At 36.7% G+C, this 24,234-nt stretch overlaps 1 protein-coding gene across 13 annotated transcripts in view; it reads left to right on the top strand.

The window, feature by feature from the left end:
- The window catches only part of KLF12 (KLF transcription factor 12), a 407,719-nt gene that overhangs the window by 115,423 nt on the left and 268,062 nt on the right, over positions 1 to 24,234 (top strand). For all 13 annotated transcript variants that reach the window (XM_072976354.1, XM_072976357.1, XM_072976356.1 and 10 more), the window contains one exon: positions 14,187 to 14,250. In XM_072976354.1, coding sequence (XP_072832455.1) covers positions 14,218 to 14,250 — 33 coding nt within the window. In that variant the 5' untranslated portion in view covers positions 14,187 to 14,217. The remainder of the gene's footprint in view (positions 1 to 14,186; positions 14,251 to 24,234) is intronic.

The raw sequence follows: 24,234 nt of genomic DNA, 5'->3' as shown, positions 1-24,234 counted from the left end.
GAATGTATGTGGAGAAATGGTGCCCAGACATAGCAATAGCCAAGACTTGGGCCATCAGTGGCTCCCGGTCAGAAATGCTTCAGAAAACCCGGCTCTTCCATGGCTGCTTGAATCCACAAAGTGAATGCTGTAGCGATGATTTGTACCAGTCCAGTGCTTGGTGGCTCTCCTGAAATCTGGCCCCATGTATAACCGTGTGAATTTGTCCCAGCATAGCACTTGCAGCAAGCTCACGCCTCAGAAACTTCTAGTGAGAGGCACTGCGGTGTGAGGAAAAGCGTATGGGCTTTGGGATCTGACAGAAGTGTGTTCTAAGTCCTGTTGTGCAGCTTAATAGCCATTAAACTGTTTCGTCACCTGTCAAGTGGAGGTTGATATCCCTTCATCATGGTGTACGGTACCTGACACACTGCCGGGCATCTGCCTGACTTATGGATTAAATTTTTGCTGCTGAGATACTACTGGAAGTAATATATGCCCTTAAATTACACAGAAGCAAAGTGACAGATCCATTTCTGTGCATTCCAAGTGGCTGCAGTAAAACCCCAAGGGGGGATGTAACTTGTAGTCACAGGTGAACACGGTTACAGTGCAGTGCCTTACAGAGCTGTGCTTAGGAGAGAAATTCTCCCTGCTCACCTTCAGAATTTCCCAAGGCTACCCCCAGAGGGTCATTCAGCTATGGGTGTGTCTATAGGCTCAAGCTTTGGAAATAGTGCAAATACCCTACGTCATGGTCCCCACTTTCTCTCCTAAGAATGTATCTTCAAAGTACCATATAGTGCAGAGATGAGTTACCCGCTGAGTTACCAGTGACCTCTTGGTCATCCATTATATTCCTGCCCAAAGCAGACTAGGAGCCACTGGGAATGAGAAGTTGCAATAAATTTCAGTGAATTCACCGATTCAGAGGTAGAACTCAAGCTCTGTTAACCAGTATTAATTTATTTCAGCTCATAGCATAAGCCTTGCAGACTTGTGCGTTTTTAAAATACAGGAATTGTAGCATCCACAACTCTATGTGAAAGAAAGCTTGAAGATGTTTCAGCTCCTTAATTTCATAGATAAGGAAGCCGCAGCCCAGATAGGTTAGCTAGCTTACCTACAGGCACGTAGTAGTTAATGGTAGTATTGCTGTATATTATAGTATGGTTTACTCCATCTAATTTGATACGAATCTCACAAAATAATGTTCAGTGGTCAGCTACAAGAATTCTGCATATTGCTAGGAGCAATAGAAACGCCAAACAAAGTGCATTGTATGATTGGCTTGCATTAAGAACTGGTGCTAGGTATAAAAGATCATTCAAGAGAGTTGGAGCACTAGATGTATCTCAAGTTGCTTGCCCTCCTGTGACCAAGAGTGGCTCATGTAGCCTACTCTTGATAATTGATTGATTCATGGGTGACAACTAACTTTGGTGTGACTCATGCATACACTGGATATCATTCTATAATGTCTATGTGGGGAAAAAGTAGAGCAAGAATTAAATGGGACTTTAGGCTTAGGGACGTTCGTTTGTGGGGGTGATAATCAAATCTGGTAGGTGAATCTCCTAAGAGATCAGAGAGAGAAGGCACATCTTAGTTTAAGGATTTTGGAAGAGACCCATGTAGACTGTTTAAAAGACATCCAATGGTAATAGAATGGAGAAAAGAATGTAGAGACCTCATTGAAACAGGGGAGGAGAATTTTCTTTCCAGGTGCAGGTTGTCTGTAACACTAAATAGACACCAATTATCAAAGAGACCATTTGAAGGTTAGGGGGAAGTGGAGAAAAGTAGAGTTAATGAGTTGTGATCATGTGTCTGTGGAAAGCTAGAAATTGCTCCATAGTTACATGTCACTACGTGTAGTAGTAGATAGAGGTAGCTGAATGCTGGTGTTGAGACAGAGATTATCTGACTATTTTTAAGGTGGGAAACAAGACATGTATGCCAGAGAAGAGAACAGAATGAGAACCCAGATATGGTGAAGGAAGGTTAAAGACTCTGAGCCAAACCTTTAAGAAGGATAGCTGGAGTAGACCTGTATGTCATAATGCATTTTAAGAACCTGAAGTCTGAATCACATGAAGTTTGGGAGCAAAAATAAAATAAAGGTCATTATGGAAGTTAGCAACCAGCAACCTTCACGATGAAGGACCTGAATATATTTTGGACAAAGGTTGGTGTCCAGAAACATCTCCCAATAGTGTATGGCTTGCCCTTGTGTGCCACTTGTGTTTCATTTAGATGCTGGTTGAATGCGCTTTTCAAATTTAAGTTGTACAACAGATTCATGAGCAACTTCATAGCCCTGCTCTTGATTACTAGTGAATTGTCATATACTTGGTTCTCATGAACTGAAATGCGGTGGTTTTCCTCCTCCACACCATGGCTTTCTGCAGAGGTGAAGTATGTATCAAACCACAACCCGTGGTATCTCCTGTTCCCAGATTTACCAATGCCTTTTCAGCAGTAGTTTCCCAAATAGTAGCTCGCCGCCTCCAGCCTTCTTTAAATCTTAAAATATATATGATATATGAGGTCTTTTTCATCTTTGTATTCTCATTGGCAGTGAGGGATAATTATTATACAAATGAGAGAATTAATGAGTACATATGATTAGGAACTTTATGGTCTCTTTATATTGTACATATTTTAATGGCCTTTTAAACAGTTAACTATTTGAAAGCATGAATTATTTCTGCTTAGCATTATTTACGAGAATACACTCTATCATTTGATTAATTTATTGCAATTGTTTAGTATTATGATCATGTTAGTACTTTCAGAAAAGAATCTAATATAATTTAGTTGCATTTAAACACTGAGCTGAGGGAAACATTTGTCAAAATTAGGATAAATTACTTTTGAAATTATGGATTTTAATAGATGTTTGGGGTAACAGACTCAAGCACAGATCAGAAATACTTCTTTGAAATATATTTTCATAATTGACTTATATTTTATAAGAATGCAGTTGATTTCTGATGTGAAAAGTTAAATTTCTTTTGTACCTGTGCACATGGTTAGATATCATTGGTGAGGAAAGGGAAGAAAAGATTTTCATTAGATTTATTGATCTTGAGTTTTATGGAGAAGATTGTATGAAAATTCTAAAATCTTAAAAAAAATCTCTGAAACCTTAAAAATGAGTTAATGAAAGTGTTAGTTTCTAATTAGGGGATTGGGCAATGTTTCAAATGACTTCAGATTTGGGATGTGTTTTCTTTTATTGGAGAAGTGTCTGAGATTATGCCTTTATTTCAGAAATACTCACTTTAATCTGTTTGATAGGGAAATACCTAAACTGTCATTGTTGCAGTTGACTTGCTCATCTGTTTTCCATAAACAAAGATGCCATGGCATACAGAAATTATACCAAAATTAATTATAAGAATCATCATAGAATAGTACTTAACATTATGAAGATGAGCCCAAATGTGGATTTTAAAATCCTGGTTCTGTTACTTATTAGGCAAGTTACTTAACTTCTCTGTTTCCACATCTGTAAAATGAGAGTAATGCTACCACCTACCTCACAAGGTTTGAGGAATATACAAGTAGTGTAGTTAGGACCATTCCTAGCACGTGTGAGTCTGTATTTGCTGATGCTACAGCCCAACCAGTTACTCCTCTTCCTTCTACTGGGAATTGACATCATTCTACTCAGAGAACAATTTGAATTCATTTCTTTAGTCAGCAGCTTCCCCTCCCTGTATCTCTCTGATTGTATTTAGCCATCCTTTTGGGAATAAAGTTAGAAAATCTAAAGGACTACCCTTTTAAAATCAGGTGTATTTTGAATGATACTGTATTTAAATTAAAATGTGAAAATACACTCCCCATGCATATTGGGGAAATACCCGTGAACACTTTACTGCTTACTCCCGAGGATTATTTGATAAAGCTACTTCACTTGTAAACATTTCTTAGAAATTATAAGAGGTTAATCCATATATTATTTATCTATAGGACTAATTATGATTTTAACATATTAGTTGCATCTTTATCTTCAAATAGGTTTTTAAGCCTCCAATGGGCCAATTTTTGTTTTGAGATTATTTTTCAAAATACTTTTGCTACTCCTTGGCTGCTATACTATTATTTTTCAAAATCATTTAAATTTTCTGGAGTATTTTTTAAAAGATAAACTTACTCTTGTAAGTTACATATGCTTCAAGGATTTCTCTCTAATGAGAGTTTTTCACCAGCGCCTTGGCTATGTGTGTGTGTGTGCGTGCGCGTAAGTACACACATATCTACAATCTATGGGCATATTTTCGTTGCTTCATATTTGAATAATAAATATTTTGAAGCATTTGATCTATGGGAGTCAGAAATACCCTCAATCCTGGAACATAACACAGTTCATGAGAACTGCCTTTTAAAGTCATTTATTTTTCATAGAATTATCTTCTTTAAGTCAGATTTTAATGTTCTTGATTTAGCATACATAATATAAATCTCTTTACACTGTAAGACAGATGTGCACCTAAGACACTAGAACTTATACTTTCAGGATTGCTTTTATCATGTATTTGAAATGGACTTTCTCTCCACATCACAGACTTCTTTTCTGTATCAGAGCCCCTCATTAGATTGCGTGGGTTGGCTGGTGTAGGTAGGTCCTGGCCAGTGCCCAGGACGCTCATTCATATATGTGGGTGTACACACTCGTTCTTAGTAAATTTTATGTGTCTGTGTCTCTACAAATATGTATGAGCGTTATCAGACTCAGATTTAAATGTACTAATTCCTGATACATCCCCTTTCCCAGAAATGTCTTTGTTCCCCACTTCTCTCTTTGAAGCCTGTGTAGGTTCCCTCAGCTTCCTACTATACTTTGTTCTTTTACCAGAGCTTCTATGATATTAGTAAAGATTTCAACTTGATGTAAGTTAGAGATTATGGACTTTAATTACAGTTACTTTCATTGTAAAATGGGAATATTAACTCTCGGGCATTGGATAGCTCTGCTTTGTACAGGAATTTATTAACTAATATGTGTAATAACATCCAGTTTGTGTTAAACATGGTAAACATCCAGTCGATGGTATCTGTTATTAAAATTGTTTTACTTTGTTTATATTTGTCTCACCTTTGTTCTCTGTGAGCTTCTTTAAATCCGGTACTGTGACATATAATTTGCAAAGTCTTCAATTCCTGGCCTATAGGTGATTCATAGATGAATTAATAATGGAATATATGTACCATGTAATAAAAGTCACTATTATAAATCAGTGGACCTTAATCAAGACCTGGTAGCAATTGCTTGGATTATATTGGGGTTGACCTCCAATTTCAGTCTTTTTCAGTTTTTCAAGTGGTCTTTTTGATCCTTATTAAAAAGAATCAACCTAATATTTGTCATTCTCAACAAATAGTATTTTGATTTTTTGGTATTATTTAGTTACGAGAGAAGCATAAGTTTATGCAATACATTTGACAGTCTACTGATTTGCTCATCATTGAGAAATACTAATTGATGATGTATTTGCTATGACAGCTGGCTTTCTGTTGTGGACCAGATTATGAACACCATAGGGCAGTGATTATGGTGTCTGAATGTGCATGCTAGATTAATGAGTTCAGCCGGTCAAAACTACTATTCAGTAAGGCCCTTGGCAACTCGGTAAGATGTTCATTAAAAATATCACATAAATCCTCTTGTTTCTGTATCATTATGTCAAAATGTCAGTAAAACAAATCTATTTAGTTCTTTGATCCGTCTTTCAAATTATATTTTAAAGTCTGCCTCTGTTAAAATGTGTTTGGACTCAGATGTGTGAAGAAGATTGAACATAAAAGTATCCTAAAAATAGCTCAAGTCTGATATTTTCTAATTTTTGTTAAATATTTTGAGATTGCAAATTTCATTCAAATGTCAACTGTAATTAAGTGTGTGCCATTTGTTTTTCTACTCAGGTTTTACAATTTGATGGAATGGTTTCCCCGCGATTTAATAAATATTTGTCTTATTTCACATGAATTAATTCAAAACTGGATAAGAGCAACATATTTTAATCAGCTATTGTTGTGATGGACTAGAAAACAAATTTACTCCCTAAGCAAACTGTTTACTATGCATTTGAATGGGATTTATCTTGCTTAGCATTGGGAAGCTAAACATAGAAGGCAATAATTAATAGGAAAGCCAGATATGTATATTGCATACTGAATGAGGCAACTTCTTTGTCTTGAATATGTTATCATTCTTTAGTGTATAAAATTTATAATTATCCTGTAATATACACACCCAGCTCTGTTCAGGCAACACCTGTTGAAGTGAAATAGTGTAGAAATTCTTAGGCTGTGTGAATGATGCATTTTTAAGTGGTACCAAATGTGTGTTTATCATGATTTTATTTTCATATGTTTTCAAAACTTGAAGTTTGCTTTTCAATGTATAAATCACACAAGTACGTTATATTTACAGAAAGTACTAGGACGTGAATGGAGATTAATATGTAGCTGGGTACTCTGTCACTCCCTTTCTCCCACCAGCCTGTTTTAAAAAAAAAAAAAAAACCGAGAGATTTGTAACATCTTTAGCATGATGGTTTAAAACACATTCTGAGAGAGCGGGTTGGGGAAGGATATCAGCGTCCCCATATGGGAATGCAAACTTGTGTGTGGCCAAGTTACTTTTGGCAGAACGTAGTGTTACATGCAGTAGCTTTACACGCAAGTACAAATTGCACGTGCTCGTATTTGTGTTGCAATCTAAATCATATAAATTAGACATATGAAGACAAGATTTAATCATCTTGTCAGTCCTTTGCAACACAAATCAGATTTTTGACTATGCAGTCCGGGTAAAATGGCAATTACACTTGAATATGAGCATGGCATAAATTACTTTTCAAACCATTGTATAGAGCACAATATATGGAAAAGAAATGCTTAATTCATTTGCTATGGTTACTTTCTTTTAAAGATTTATTTGTTTTCTGTCTGCATAGAATGATGAGGTGTAATGGAAGCTGGAAACAGATTGAAAGAGTAATTTACATGTCAGCGTGCTTTTGCTCTGCCTCCTCCCTCTGAAAATGGGCTGTTTATTCAGTGAACTCTGTTCTTAAAGTGATTGTGCAAGCTTCAGGGCATACCTTCCGCCAAGTGGGACCTTAATTTTTAAAAGTTTGCTCTTTCTGGACTCTTGTCCGCTTTTCTAAACAGTGCAGAGTTCCTGGGGAACAGCATAATTTCAGAGAAACATAAAGCTAAAAGTAAGGAAAAGCAACTTTATAAGTGGAGACTTTTCATGCAACTAACAGAATTCCAAGGGAATTACTGTGGGATAGGAGTTATTAATGACCTTGAATTCCCTTTCTCCTGTTTCTGATAGCCTGTTACATCATTGAACTCTCTTAATGAATGAATTACAGACACCGTACTGTGCAGCTGTAGAGTGGAGATTCTGTTGTCTTTGCATTCCCAGGACCTTCCTGTAAGAAACACACAGTTGTGGTTGAAGGTGTTATCAAGAAGGCGTAACTTGAGCTTGAGTTGATCATTGCTTATTGCTAGTTCTCGGCAAAGTTTAAGTGGAAATAGGAGTTTGGGCACTTGAGTATCCATGCAGGGAGTGGGGGTGAGGCTGACATTTGCTGAAGAACTCATATGTGCCATGTATTGTGGTATAGACGTTGCATACATTCTCCTTGTCAGTGTTCTCCTCTCCCCTCTAAAAGATTTTATGTTAACAGTTTAATAAATTGGGAAAAGGGGATGCATGAAAGTTAAGCAACCTGCCTCAAGTCACGTTAACCCCAAGCGTTAAAGCTGATGTTCATTCTGTCCAGCATTTGTGCCTGGATCTTTTCTGTGACCGCACAGCCTTTCTCCTGTGTAGTGATGCATGCCATTCATTCATGTGAGATCCTGGAATCCTTTGCACAGAAGAGTCCTTGGCCTTTCCGTAGCATCATCTGGATGGCCTGATGAGTCAAAGGATCAGGGTGGAACTTTGTGGCTGATTTTTATCTCAAGGCAGGGAGGTAATGATGGAAAGTAGGTGTGTAATTATAAAATTACAGGAAATAATCTACAGTGAAACTTCTTTGTGCTTTTCCTTTTTAATTCATCAGATTTTTGCTATGATGATCTTGTATTAATATATTTAATAGAAATTGGGTTACTTATCACAAGGATAATGCTTTCTCTATGGACTCTACCTACCTTAGTTGAAGTGATTTCTATTGAGTTTGGAAATTCGTAAGTGGGATATTATACAAAGAGGTGTTATCGGTCTTTAATCTTTATTAATGACTCATGAAAATTATAATTATTTCATATATAGATGTTACTTAGATTATAGAATAATACGTACTCAAAATGGGAAATAAAGAACTATCCTGTTTATTGTGAGAGGCATCTCTAACACCTGATACTCTTATAGATGTGATTTGCTGACTCCCTGTGGCTTTTATTAAAAAATATATGAACATTAGTTTGCTTCTCTACAGAGAATGATGTGTGTGTTATGGAGGTCCGTGTGTCTTTTCTCAGCAGTGAGATGGCTCATGCTGTACAGGTTCATAGGAGATACAGCAGGTGTCACCTGTCACCTAGCAACAAGATTCCTGCTTTGTGTCTTTTAGTGTCTCTTTTCATTTTCAGTCAAAATAGCTCTGAATATGTAGCACTTAGATTTGCATTCATCTCCAGAAATATTTAGATTAACCTTCAAATATTTTTAGTTCCCAAGATAACTCACCACGACAATGAGACAGAAATAACTTAACATGAAAAAAGGCAACTTACATATCAGAAACCTTGATGCTGCATAATGCCAATGTGGATTTGTTATATAATAGCTCAGACTGAAATGCACGGACCTGCCTGTGAGTTCCCTCATCAGCTTTAAAAGTTATGGTAACTGGGAGGAGGGTGTAGCTCGGTGAAAGAGCACGTGCCTAGCATGCACAAGGTCCTGGGTTCAATCCCTAGTACCTCCATTAAAGATAAATAAATAAACCTAATTATCTCCCTCCCCCAAATTAAAAGTTAAAAAAAAATTAAGAAAAAGTTACGGTAACTGAATTGGATATGTGTATACACCTTTATTACTTGACTTTTTTTTTTTTTGAATCAGCTCTTAAAACACAAGCTCACAATTAATGAAGTCGTGATTTGTAAAGCTGAATCTAGAAGACAGAATTCCAGGTTCGGGATTGCTATTCCAGCACCAGGATTCCGTTACTTGAAACAGTCAACTGAGTTACCTTTAGGCAGAGAGTAGAATACCCTGGCTAGTCAGATGTCTATAAACCCCTTTAAAAATGGGTTTCTCTGTCTCTGTTTAAAGATACATGAAGGCATTCTCAGGGGAACCAGCAGCAAGTGTACTTATGGGTCCTGAAGTATTTAGAATGTATTAAACACTAACCTGTAAAGACTGAGAACATAATAGACCATTTAAAATGAGATGAAGAGCCAGCAACCTCTGGGGAGGGTATAGCTAAGTTGTAGGGCGTGTGCTTAGCATGTACAGGGTTCTGGGTTCAATCCCCAGTACCTCCATTAACTAACTAACTAACTAAATTTCAAAAAACCTAAGTAACATCCCCTCCCCCTAGAAAACACACACACCCAGCAACCTGTTACTACAGGGCAACATAATGCTTGTACACTGAGGTAATTATTCCAAAGTAACTCCTTACTCATTAAGATGGGTAGCATCCACTTTCCTTCTGGCCAAGGTCATTTCTGCTATGCACGGTGCTCTCTTTGAATTCTGATGGAAGCTGGTTGACCATGTGTGGAGATTTCAGGGAAGAAAACAAGAGTTAGAAAGTGAAGAAATTTAGACAGTCATTCTCTGTTGTTTACAGCTACTGAAGAGAGACATGTGTAACTAGAATTTCTCCATACTCTCCACGAAAAGAAAAATAAACCTGTATTTATCATTGGTTTCAGGCAGCAATATTTTTGTTAAAAAGTAAATCTAAAATTCTTTCTAAAATACAATGTTTTTGCCTTTTGTTATTTTTCATGTTTTTCATATTGAAATAAATGACCTTTGCTTTTCTTCACCTGCCAATTAAGAATAATTTGGGGAGCCAGAAAAGTGAGAACAAAAACCACGTGTGATGAATTTTTTGATGAGGACGGTGGCCTTTATAACTTCTGTACTTAGGAAAGATTTACTGGATACTTTCACAAACCTGTTTGGCAGAGTTATCTTTTAATTAGGAAATTGATGAGAGAATAACTGTTACCAGAAATGTGCCCTTTTCCTGTTTTATGTCATAGTTTGGTTTTGATGGAGATTGTGGAATGACCCAAAGGTGCCTTAGCATGAATGAAATTGGAGCTTCATCAGTTTGTTCTATCTTGTGGTCTCAGTTTGGGGAAATCCTCAATTTGGTATCTTGGCCATTAATTAAAGAGTGATAATTCTTAGCTATTCTTGTGTGTATGATAGTGCAGATTGTTGGATAGACATTGCTTCAGTTGGGGTAGGTGGAGGGGTAGGTGAAACAGGTATTACCCTCCTGTGGAGAAGGAAGTTGGGCTATAGAGAGGTGGACTGAGTTGTTTCAGGTCACACAGCCAGTAGATGACAGAGGTGAAACTAGACACAGATGTTCTTAACCCTAAACTGTCTTCATTTTCTGTCACTTCTGCTGCTTAAAGTATAGGGTGTTGGGTGGACTTTACAGGGAGAAAGAGGATCTTGAGTTCTCTTTGAGGAACTTGAATGGAAGACAGAAATTAGCATTGTACCCAGCTGGCCCCAGACTTAAGTCATACTGAAGTATACATTTAAATTGTAGGTGTTTACAAAGATAAATCGTGCACTAACATTTGGGACTAACTCAGGGGTTTTTATAAGGACATTAACTTGTTACCTTATATGAAATTAACCTCTGATCATCATTATCAAATGGATCTAAAAATAGTTCATATGCTCAACTCAGAGAACTGATTTCAGAATAAATAATATCCTTAGGGTACTTGGTAAATTCCCAAATGCTAGAAGAATGTATGATACTATGTTATGTATAGTTTACACAATTTAATGTTTATTGTAGTCTGTTGTGTAATTATATCTAGAAAGTACAAATTAATTAAGGCCCTAGTTACTTGGGTAAAAAATATCCACACAATTGATATGAAGGGGAGTTTGTTTTTCTTTTATTTCTCATTATTAGCTTCACTTACGCATTTGATAAACCTTTATTGATCTCTTGAAGTTTGCTAGGCATGTGCTGTGTATTGGGAAATAAAGATGGAAGTAAACTAGGTTAGTATGTGCTTCTTCTCTTGGTGAGAATATAATCTGGTATAGTCTATATAAAAAGCAAGTTGGTTAATATATTTGGAAAGACCGAAAAAAGTTAATAATTTGGTCCAGTAATTATACTTCTATAACTGTATTCTAAGGCAATGATTAGAGGTGCAGACTGGGGCAGCTTAGCCCTGGCTGAGGGCTGAGGGGTAAAAATCTACACTTGGCTTTCCTGGTTGGGCCCCACCTCCAGATGAGAGTCTGTCTGTGTCTTCCCAGAGAGGACATCCTTTCTAACTGCACAAAGGTACCCTCCAGTCTAGTGGAGGTCCTGGTGTTTACAAGATTTATGTAGGTGGAGGTGTAAGTGTTATTGGTCATGGTAAAAAAAAACAACAAAACATAAACTCGTAGATGAAAATGAGGGGTAAATGTATTATGAATTTTGAGTTAGGCATTAATAAGTTGAATATTATTTCAAAATGCTCATGGTTTATTAAAGTGTGAAAAAAATTACAGAACCAGAATGTAAGATTGAAGCCAGTCTTCAAGTACCTGGTACATTCTGCTAAGAAGTTGGAACGGATTGATTGAGATACATTTTGAAGACTAGAAAGGACAAGACGTGTTTGACAGTAACATGGTGTTTTAATTCTTTCAAAGGGTACTCTATTTGGGTTTCATAATGTAAAATAGAAGGATCTGAATTTCAAGAGAATATTTCCAGTTTGCCACTGTAATGTTAAAATATTGCATTTATGTTCTATTGCTTGTGAGGTGGCGAAAGCTGTAAAATATATTAGGGGATGTGTTTTGAGACATAAGACACATCTATTTTAAAATATAGTTATTGAGGGAGAGTTGGAAGGAGGGAAGGAGATGAGTCATCAATTGATTGATTTAAAACTGGGATAAAATTAAGGGTTAGTTCCTCTTACAGGCCAAGATCGTGGAATGTGTGAATTCTGGTACATTTCATTTAAGGCTGTATAAGTGAGTGAACCCTTTTTCTGTTCAAATGTATGGAAACGTGCAAAGGAAACCTGCCTGGATGCTGCCTGCGTAGACATTGGCACAGAATGGGTGCTGCTAAGAACTCTGGGTGTGTCCCCTCTTCAGAGTGATTCTAAATGAAAAAAAAAAAAAAAAGTCGACCGTGCTTAATAAGCTAGCTTCACTGAATGCCAAAGAATATTTGTCTCATGAAATGGAAATTCTGAAGCAAGTTACATAATGCCAAGGGAGAGTAAATAGGAAGACTTTCAAGATATACCCAAATGGGGCAAATGGTCTATTGTGTTCAGAACTCTCCAATCCAGCAATATTTAATTCCCTTTGGTGAGCTCCAAATGGTCCTGGGGATTTGGAAGCTTTCAGAAACCACATAAATATTTACTTCATGTTGGTTTAATTTTTAAGAAGTGACATCTCTTTAATCAGATTCATTTTGAAAAATTACTTTAGTATTGGCCAACATGGAGCCACCAAAAAGTATTCATGTTAATCGGTATCAGCTATTAAGAGGATGGGAAAAAAAAAAGATCATTTCCTCTGGAAAACAGCATTACTTTAAAAATCTCTTAGTTGCTAAGAGTAACAGAGCCAGGTGCTCCAGCCGGAGTATTTGTGACTTTCATATATTAAATTTACTTTAAACCATTTTCTCCAAGCCTTCTCTCTCTGTTTCATCCCTTCCTTTTCTGTCCCTTCCTCCCTTAATCTTTATCTGCATTTTGATGTCTTGTGCCCAGGATCTGTCAGTGTCGTAGCCGGAGTTTCTGCCTCTCTTCCTTAATTTCTCCATTTTACCCTTTACATGGCTGCTAATGAGGAAGCAAAGAGCAAACAACTGAAGAAAGACTATTCTCCAGCTACTATTCTTATTATATGACTCTACTAATCAATAGATTTCTCCAATGGAAGGGTGTTACCAACATACAGAATTTTTTTTTCATTTTTAATTGATGTATTATAGCTACTGTACAATATTATATGTTACAAGTCTACAATGTAGAGATTCACAATTTTTAAAGATTATACTCCATTTATAGTTATTGGGCTATATTTCCCATGTTGTACAGTATATCCTTGTAGCTAATTTTATACCTAATAGATTGTAGCTCTTAATCCATGACCCCCGAGATTGCCCCTCCCCCTTCCCTCTCCCCCTGGTAGCCATTAGTTTGTTCTCTGTAACTGTGAGTCTGCTTCTTTTTTGTTATATTCATGAGTTTGTTTTATTATTAGAGTCCATATATAGGTAATCTATGGTATTTATATTTCTCTGCTGATTTATTTCACTTATCATAATACCTTCCAAGTTCACCTATGTTGTTGCAAATGGCAAAATTTCATTCTTTATGGCTAAGTAGTAGTAGTGTTCCGTTGTGTATATACCACATCTTCTTTATCCATTCACCTGTTGATGGCACTTAGGCTGCTTCCGTATCTTGGTTCTCGCAAATAATGCTGCTATGAACATTGGGGTGTGCATATCTTTTTCAGTTAGTGCTTTTTTTTTTTTTTGGATATATATTTAGGAGTAGAATTGCTAGATCATATGCTGGTTCTACTTCTAGCTTTTTGAGGGACCTCCATGCTGTTTTCCATAATGGCTGCACCAATTTACATTCCCACTAACAGGGTATGAGGGTTCCTTTTCTCCATGTCCTCACCGACATTTGTTATTTGTGTTCTTTTTGATGCTAGCCATTCTGACAGGTGTGAGGTGATATTTCATTGTGGTTTTGATTTGTATTTCCCTGATGATTAGCAGTGCTGAACATCTTTTCATGTGCCTGTTGGTCATCTGTGTATCCTCTTGGGAAAAATACCTGTTCAAGTCTTCTGCCCATTTTTTAATTGGGTTATTTGTTTTTGTTTTTGTTTTGCTTTTTTGATGAGTTGTATGAGCTGTTTATATACTTTGGTTCTCATTATTTTTTGTGTGCTTTTCTTGCAGGATCAATGTGACTCTAGAAACAAATGGATGAATGAATATCCATATGAAGAGGAAAACAATAAAGGTTGGTTAGTCAAGTTGTATAATTGCAGTGGCAGTCCTATTTTGAATATTACTTTTGGGCAATTTTTTGCATTAGAATATTTCCTTGTCTGACTATGAGACAGAGGTCAGTACCCAGACACCCTCATCTATCTATAAAGTGTAATTTTTGTGTTTAAATCCTTCAGTATAAAAAATTTATGAGGAGGCAACCCTTCTTATGCAAGTCTAGCTGTCATCAGTTTCTAGAACTGAAGCTGGGATTTTAAGAATCAACTTTCAGATGGATATTAAAAAATGGAGAACCGCTTGATACAATTGATCACTGAGACCAAAAAAAAGAGCCAGATTTTGTTTCATAAATATCAGTTTCTACTGCAAGCATAATCCTATTCCCAGTTCCGTATGCTGTATGATTGCTGTCAGATGCCATCCTCTTTGCACCTGCGGTCTTGGCTTCTGTCAGGGGAGTGGGATGATTATGAAAGGCTTTTAACTTTGATTTCTCACAGACAGTACCGGTACAAATTAGAGGGTAAAAAGAATCCCATGAACTTTAACAGTAATCAAATGCTGGATGTCACTTTGTGGTGTCTATTTGAACTTTTCTTGTACTGTATATTGATTATAATATAAAAATCATAGGTTAATACTAAAAAAAATCTACAATATGTTAAGCATCTCTATTTCATAAACTCTGGTACAGAGACGTGTGTCTCATAACTCCATATAGCTGCACAACACATGCAATTTCATATTTTCCTTCCCCCATTGCTCCTGCTACCTTCAAATAAATGTATGTCAGGTTGGTTACTTCCAGGTGATTTTCCACATTGTATCTTTCATTTAAAATTGCCTTCTTCTGGTTCAACATCCATTCATGATAAAAAATCTTATGACAAGCCCACAACTAACATCATACTCAGTGGTTAAAGGACGAAACTTTTCCTTTATGATCAGGAACAGGATAAGAGCGCCCACTCTTACCGCTTGTGTTAAACATAGTACTAGAAGTCCTACCTACAGCAATCAGGTAAGAAAAAGAAATTAAAGGTATAGAATTGGAAAGGGAGGTATAAAATTTTCTCTCTTTGAAGATGTTATGATTTTATATATGGAAAATCCTAAAGACTCAACCAAAACATTGATAGATCAATGAATTCAGTAAACTTGCAAGATACAAAATCAAGATACAAAAATCAGTAGTGTTTATATACACTAACAACAAAATTTCTGAAAAAGAAATAAACTGATCCCATTTACAATAGCATCAAACACAATAAAGTACTTAGGAATAAATTTAACTAAGGAGGTAAAAGGTCTCTTTGCTGCATACTCTAAGACATTGATGAAAGAAATTAAAGAAGACACAAATAAATGGAAAGGCACCTCATGTTCATGGATTGGAAGAATTAATATTGTTAAAATGTTAATATTACTGAAAGCTATCTATAGATTCATTGCAATCTGTATCAAGATTCCAATTACATATTTTACAGAAGTGGAAAAAACATTTCTAAAATTTATATGGAGCCTCAGAAGACTTCAGTGAATCTGAGAAAGACGAAGCAGGAGGTATCACAACACGCTTTCTGATTTCAAGCTATACTATAAAGCTATAGTCTTCAAAACAGTGTAGTACTGGTAGAAGAAAAGACAAATAGACCAGTGTAACAAAATCAAGAGCCCAGAAATAAACCCACACATATATGGTCAACTAATATTTGACAAGGGAGCCAAGAATACTCAATGGAGAAAATACAGTCTCTTCAATAAATGGTACTGGGATAATTGGATATTCACGTGTGAAGGAATGAAATTGGATCCATATCTTAGGGGACACTATTGAAAAAATTAACTCAAAATGGATTAAAGACAAAAATGTAAGACCTGAAGCCATGAAACTTTTAGAGGAAGACATAGGAGCAAAGTTCCTTGACAAAGGTCTTGGTAATGATTTTTTGGATATGACACCTAAAAAGTACAAGCAACAAAAATAGAAAGTAAACAAGTCAGACTACATCAAACAGACAAGCTTCTTCCCAGCAAAAGGAACCATCAACAAAGTGAAAAGAGTCTACAGAATGGAAAACAAGTATTTGTAAACCATAATATCTGATAAGGGGTTAATATCCAAAAATATAAGGAACTCCTACTACTCATTAGCAAAAACTCCAAATAACCAAATTAAATAATGGTCAAAAGTCTGAACAGACATTTCTCCAAAGAAGATACATGAAGGGCCAGGTGCATAAAAAGATGCTCAACATCATTAGTTATCAGGAAAATACAAATTAAAACTACAGTGACATGTCACCTCACACTTGTTTAGAATGGCCATAATTAAAAAGACAAGAGATAATATAATGCGGGTATGGATGTAGAGAAAAGGGAATCCTTGTTGCATTGGTTGGTGGGGTTGTAAATTGGTACAGCCACTGTGGAAAACATTCTGGAAGATCCTCAAAGAATTAAAGATGGAACTACCATATGATCCAGCAGTTCTACTTCTAGGAGTATATCCAAAGGTAACAAAAACACTAACTTGCAAAGGTATTTTATCCCCATGTTCGTTGCAACATTATTTACAGTGGAATATTATTCAGTCATTAAAATGAGGAAATCCTACCATTTGTGACAACATGGATGAACCTTGAATGCGTTATATTAAGTGAAATAAAGACAAAGACAAATACTGGATGATCTCATTTGTATGTGGAATCCTAGGGGGAAAAAAGCCTTCTTCCTTCCTTGCTACAATTTCTCCTTTGTTGTATTTGTATCTAGAAACTTTTCAGACCTGTAGAGGGAGTATTGATTCAGAGATGATATAAGGGAGATTTTTTGGGGGTGTATTATAATGTTGTTTTTCATGATCACAGTATTACCTACTTTATGAGAATTAATTGTACTGTGTACTTACTGTATGTGAATTAGTGGTGTGCGAGTAAAGTGGCTCTGGGACATGGAGGGAGGCCTGATCTGTAGTATTTGTCAATTCTTACAGTGTAAATATTTCCTCTATGGCTGGTTTCAGTAATTTAACAAAGAGCTTACAAGATTCCTTAAAATTTAACAGTTGGCTCTTGTGAGCTGGGGATGAGCTAGCTCTAGCAAACCATTGATGATTTCATTTATAATGTAAAGTTAAGCAGTTTTATATACTCAAGACAAATGGGGGAGATGTAGCAAATTGAGATTTTCCTGGCTCATCCCTGTGTAAACATGGAAGCCGTCACTCATCTTCTTGAAAAATGTATTTATCCCTTTCCTTATGTAGAATGTTGATACTGTATTGATGTTTTTGTTCAGTTGTTATTAAATTTTTATGTTTGAATGGATCAGTGTTAGCTTTGTAAGTTTATACATTTTGACAGGGTCAGTGTTCTGTAGCTAATTTTACAGCAACTGAAGATGATGGCAAAGAGAATCATAGTGTTACCGCTTATCCTGAGGATAAACTGAAATTATTACCTTGATGTACTATCATGTGTGTGACTCATTCTAGATGATCATGCCTTCACATCTTACAACTCAGGAGTTCAGAAATCTTTATAGAGGAAGGAACAGTGAGTGTTTCACTGAATGTATTTGTCTCAGTGAATTATATCTTTCTTATCACTGTTTTTTGATAATTTTTGATTCGTATTTTTAGTAATAGATGCCTTAGGACAAAGAACACACTGATGCTTGTTTTAAAGCCTGCTTGAATCAGGTGCTGTTAGTTTTAGTAAATTCTGATACAGAGAGAAAACTGCAGTTTGGAAACTTACCTTTTCTTTATGTCGCATATATTCACAAGGTCAGTTTTAAGATGGTGTTTTAAAAATGTTAGCCCTGGATGCCACTATCTGCATAATTGAAAAATGATTTGAATATGGCTCTTAAAACCATTTTGTATGTTTGCAGTTTGCCAGTGGTGATCACATCTTGCCAAGAGCCACAGAATATCATGCTGTGCTGTTCTGCTTAGGTTCTAATATTTAAACAGCCTAACTAGCACTTGTATGTAACATTTCTTTTGCGGCCATATCAAGAGTCGTACTTCCAGGAGCTGTCTTCATCTCCTCAGTCAATCAATCAATCAGTAATATATAAGTATAAATATATATGTTATATGTAAATATATATATACTTATATAAAAAATATATAAAATATATACTTTGTATAAAATATGTTTATAAAAAATATAAGTATATAAAATATATACTTATATAAAATACATTTAAGTATATATAGTTGCCCTGTTCTTCCTTTTACTCAGTTTTTAATTTCTTTTATTCAATTGCATTGCACTTGAATTTGTCCCTTTACCATCTGCCATGAGAAAACACGAAATAAATTCTACAAAGATCCCAGTTATCCATTATTTTCTATTCACATATATTGGTGTAAAATCTGGTCTACATGCTCTTTAATGCATTTCAGCAGTTGCTCTCCTTGCAAATGTTTGCGGACCTGGCTCCGCAAACCTGGCTTTGCTCCATTTGTTTTCCAGCCGTTTCAGTATGTTTACCAAGTGCTCTCAGCAGCTGGCTTAGAGCAGGTGTCCAAAACATATACATGCATATACATTAGTCCAGCTTCTCAGAGTTCACGTTCAAACGTTTGTTCTGTGACTCCCTCTGATGAACAGCTGCCTGGACCATCCAGTGTTAGCCATGGGTGAGTTTTACTTTTTGTATTTGAAAAGCAGGAGGACCACAGCAAGCCTTTCTGAGAGAGCTTTAATTCCCTACAAAGAATAGAGTTTGTTTCATAGCGATGGGCATATATCTTGTGGTACTTGATCTTTGTTTTCCATGAAGTTTCAAGGCTCTTTCTTCACACAAGATAGAAAGATTGTAATAGCGACAATCCAGCCTGTCTTCCATGTTGAGCTAACAGGCATAGTTGCTTCAAAAGCCCCAGTTGATGTAAGTGGAGTCTGTTGTCAGCGCTGGACCACTGTACGTTTGTGTAGAGTAGCTGCCTAGACAGTAAACATGGAATAAAAAAATTCAAGGCTTGGCTCTGTCGTTCTCTGTCTGTGTGATCTTGGACCAGTGTCTTCTTTCTGAACTTTAATTTCCTCAGCTGTAAAGTGGAATTGCACCTGTCCTAGCTATTTCAAGGGGTGAAAGAAAGTAGGGCATATTTGTGAATAGATTTCAAAGCTATGGAGTTGGCACAGGTGTGGGTGGCACTTGGTACTATTATTTCTGTAGCATCAGAGGTTCATGACTTTGTTGTGTGACATCACATGACAAAATCAAGTATTTTCAGAATTGGAAGTTGCCCATAAAGGTCATCGACTCTGTGATGTGCAGAGTCTGTGGCTGCCTTACATAAGAGTTGGTTGGTTACTTTAGCACTGTGTTGAGTTTTCTTAGGAATTTTCTAATGTATATGGCCTTTTGTCCTATTTCCAGGCATATATAGTTATATTAAAAGTTCTTCTTTTTATTGAGCCAAATCAGTAGATTTGATAATGATACAAACTAGTAGGTATATTGCATATTTATTGAAATATCACCCTGAATCAGCACATTCTTCCATCAAGTCGCTTCACCCTTGGGTGTCTAATTTCTCATACCTGGGATGCGAGAACAAAGTGGTATATAGGGATTTGAGACAGACTGTGCCACTGCTGTGGGAGAATAATGACTTTATTATTTGAAAAGATGATGCATTGCTTATTTTAAAAACATTAAAGCATGCAAAGCCCCATCACCTCCCTCCCTCACACCTGTTAACCTTTGGTGAACATTATTTACAGCATCTCTGTATGCATACATACAAGGTAATAAAGACAGTTTTACAAAAATAGGATCATATTTATACTGTGTATTTCTGATAAAAAGTTATTTATTTATTTTTTCTTAGTTTGCTTCCATTGTAATGGAAGAAACAGAAACTGAATTCAAGCCAAAGGAATTTATTATTTTCAGGTTAATGTCCTTTCACCAAAGTGATGCTGTTTTTTGAGAGTTAAGAGAAAAACAAAACCAAACTTTGAGTTCTGGTAATTCTGTTTTTGAAAATGAATTTGACTTGAAACAACATGTTTGGACTTTTTGCTGTGACAAATGGGTAAATAATGACATTTCTTTCTCTCTTTTCCCTCTTCTTGTTTTACTGTCTTCAAATTTAGATTAGTAATGATTATTTTTGGATTAATTGTGATGATCAAAGCTATTTAGTCTTAATTCTTATTTTTCTCAGAAACATGGAAACATTGATTTGCTGCCATTGGCATTGGTGTCACTGTGCAGGCTCAAGCCAAATAGTCTTCCCACTCGTTCTTGTTTCGTTTTTTGTCCAGATATCCATGGACTGTTTTTAGTAAGCGAGAAGCCCACTAACTTCATCAGTCTTGCTTCTTGGTTTTTATCCTTCTGGATCAGTTTTTTCTTGGATCCTGCTAATCAACTTTGAGAAGCAGAGTCTGTTTTTATGTCTTCACATGTAAATATTCTATTTAAAGTATCTTTTCTATTTGTTTCTTGTTTAGTAACCCTGAAAATAGGTATAATGTTTCTCCTTGATTTTCCGCATGTGTGGTCTTCACCGTTAATGTTTTTATTTCACTTACTGTGCTTTCTCATTCACCATTTTTTTCTTAGTATATTTTCAGTCATGTTCTGTATTATCTTTTAGTTGCTGAAGTGGCTTTTCATCTCTGTAGTGTTATATACCTCTGTCCACTTGTTTTCATCTACTTCATTTACCTTATATTTTATCATTTGAACCCTGTACTTCTTCTTTGAGGATTTTTTTTTTTAGAAGACTTTTTTGTTCATAGTATTATTATTGTTTTTGAGCCTGTGAGATGTTATTTATCAGCATCCTTCATCTGTTTCCTTGGGGTCATTCCCCCTGGGATGTTTATTCTTCACCGGCTTTTTGCTTCTGTTTCTCTCTTGCTTTTGATATTCGCTGCTTTCACCAGCAGTTTTGGGCAGGAGCTAGGTGAGTCTAAATCTTTGTCCTGAGTTTATGATTTCAAATACTTGAAATAAAGGTGGTATTTCCAGAGTCCTCCCTCTGTTTCCCTTGCACAGCAAAGCCTCTTAAGACAAAGACTCCTGTCTCCTTCCTTCTGGCCGCTTCCAGGGACCTCTTGCCAATGGAGCTGGACTCTAAAATGCTGCTTCTGTGTGTTTGCTCTCTTGGCACCACTTTCTCTGCTTTTGCTGGATTGTCCTTCCATCACTGTGATTTTTGCTTTTCTGAAACTGCCCAAGGTCTGAGAGGGTGTGTGTCAGCTCCCAGTGGCCTCCCAGCTGTCACAGGCTTTGACGAGCTTGCTTTGATGGGCAGTCTGAGCTTCTGACTCTTTGAATTTTCACTTAAGATGGAGTTTTTCTCTCTCTTTTTCTCATTTCTCTTTCAGAGTTTTCCGTGAGTTTTAGAGGAAGAGTATAAAAATGCCTTCACTTCACCATTTTTGGTAGGTCATATTTTAGGTGCATTTAAGGGACCCGTGGTGACTGCTGAACTTGCTGTTGTGTTTAAGAGCTCGGCTCTGCTCCCTGGCCTCCTGGCTTTCAGTCCTGGCTCTGACAGGGCATCGCCTGCCCCTGTAGCTCGTTGTCACACCTGAGATGTGTGGATGACGACGAGGATGATGGTAATGCCTACTCCATAAAGTCATTGTGGTGGTGAAATGAGAAGATGCTCAAGCACTTGCGTATTGTCTGGTAGTTACTAAGCACTCATTAAAATAGCTGTTTTTATTATTTTAAATCATATTAATTGTGTCAGTTTGGCTTTAGGAAAATTTGCTCTTCAGCCTAATTATTGTATCTATATTGTTTCCTTTGACTGAAGGTCGGCTGGGATGGCCCCACTAACCTGGGGTACCCGGCCTCCTACTTAGCACACCCACTTCTGGTTTCAGGGTATGACTGAGGACTTCCAAATTGTTGCTCTGTGTTGATAAGAAACAGATACATCTGGCTTTTCTCTTGGAGGATATAAAATCCTTGAAGGCACTGGATATGCTGCAGTAATTGGGACACATGTTGTTTCACTCACAGAATGCTGACAGCTTATATTAGTCAGGGTTGTCCAGAGAAACAGAACCAATAGCATATAATATATGCATACATATATATAATCTCCTATACGATATATGTGATTTATTGTAAAACATTGGCTCATGTGATTATGCAGACTGATAAGTCCCATGTTCTGCCATCTGCAAGTTGGACACCTGGGAAATCCAGTGGTGTAATACCAGTCCAAGTCCAAAGGCCTGAGACCCAGGGGAGACAATGGTGTGAGTCCAAGTCCAAGGGCATGAGAAGGCCAGTGTCCCAGCTTTAGTGGGCAGGAAGGGACTGAATCCTCCCTTCCTCCACTTTTTGTTCTCTTCATGGCCCTCAGCAGATTGGCTGGATGCTGCCTGCTCGCAATGGGAGGCTGTGTGCTTTACTGAGGCCACTGATCCCAATGTCAGTCTCATCTAGAAACATGTCACAGACACGCCCAGAAATACTGACTGGGGACCTGTTGCACAATGGCGTTCATGTATTTAACCCCGCTGCACTGTGCCCTTTAAAATGGTTAAGCTGGCAGATTTTATGTTACGTGTTCTTTAGGGCAATAAAATACTTAACTCTAAAATAAAATAAGAAATAATATTTAATGTGGCCTAGTCATGTGGACACTAAAATTAACTATCACACCTATCCTGTAGTGTAATTAAATCTAGTAATCATAGATTTAAAATCTATTATTTGTCAGACACAGGGCTACACAGACAGATTATATTTAGACCCTGCTCTTAAGGCTTCATCATCTCAGGGACAGGCTTTAAGTTACTACAATTGGATGTGATTATTGCTACAATGTATTTAATGAAAGCTGGGGAGCTGGTGTGGCCCATCAATAGCTTCACATGTGGGGTGACCTTTGACCTGGGCCTCGATTGATGGTGTCCCATTAACTGGAAGAAATAGGAGTAAAAGTTATAGTATTTTGTTAAAAACAAAAATTCTTAGTAAATACAAAGTGCCCTGCAGAATTGCCTTTTGGAGTTAAGAGTAGATGTGATATTAAGTGATGTCATTAAGTATTTCAGCCAAAATCTATTGAGGCTCATTTAAGTGTCCAAATAACTTTCTCTTTCCCTCCCCCTCTGCCTGCCTCTCTCCCTTTATGTCTCTCTCTGTCTGTTTCATTCTCTGGCCCTTTGATTATAGTGGATTTTCAGCTCAGCTTTATGTCATCCTCTTTAGAGTACATTACCAAAGTAGTTTATATAATGTGTTTTACCAGAAATTTTCAGGAGTGATCATAAAGAAAATATGAGCATCTTTTAAACATCACTTTAGTTAAACAATTTTGACTTAATGAGAATGTTATAGTATTAAAGCAACACAGCAATTGATTATTAAAAGGATTGTTGAAATATAATATGTATCTGGTTAATTTTGTTATTATCAACATCCGTGCATCAAAAAAAACTCCTTCCCCTCTCCCCAGCTGATGTTAGCTGAGAAATTAATTTACTTTTCTCTAAAGAGACTTCTGTTTTTAATAAAATCATGAATAATTATTGAGTCAACAATGAGTGTGAGTCTTTATCTTATGCATAATTCAGCCCTTCAGTATAGCTTACGGCTTACTGGAAGTAAGACTCACACATATTCCAATTTAAGAGTCCATTGGTTATTCACATTCAACATGCTTTGTTTTCCTGGAACTTGATCTGGTACCAACTTCTGTTTCAGAATTTGGGTTTGATCAGAGAAACAGAACCATGGGAATGCTACAGAATATGGGATTTATTTTCAGGATTTGACCTCATCAGACTGGAGGAGCTACTTAAGCAAGGTGGATATGGTTGTTGCCTCTGTATTTTCAGGCTAGGCCTGAAATCAGCAGGGCAGGCAGTCTGGAAGGAGGTGACAGAAATGCTGGAGAGTGGGGACAAACCAGAAACCGTGATGGTGGGCTGAGTCCATGCAGGCTTCTCACTGCTCACCAGCCTCCAACCACGGGGATGCCGTGAACTGC

Source organism: Vicugna pacos, chromosome 14 (genome assembly GCF_048564905.1).
Source record: "Vicugna pacos chromosome 14, VicPac4, whole genome shotgun sequence".
Classification (NCBI taxonomy): domain Eukaryota; kingdom Metazoa; phylum Chordata; class Mammalia; order Artiodactyla; family Camelidae; genus Vicugna; species Vicugna pacos.
The sequence above is the reverse complement of the archived record's forward strand: the minus strand, read 5'-3'. Positions and strand labels throughout refer to the sequence as shown.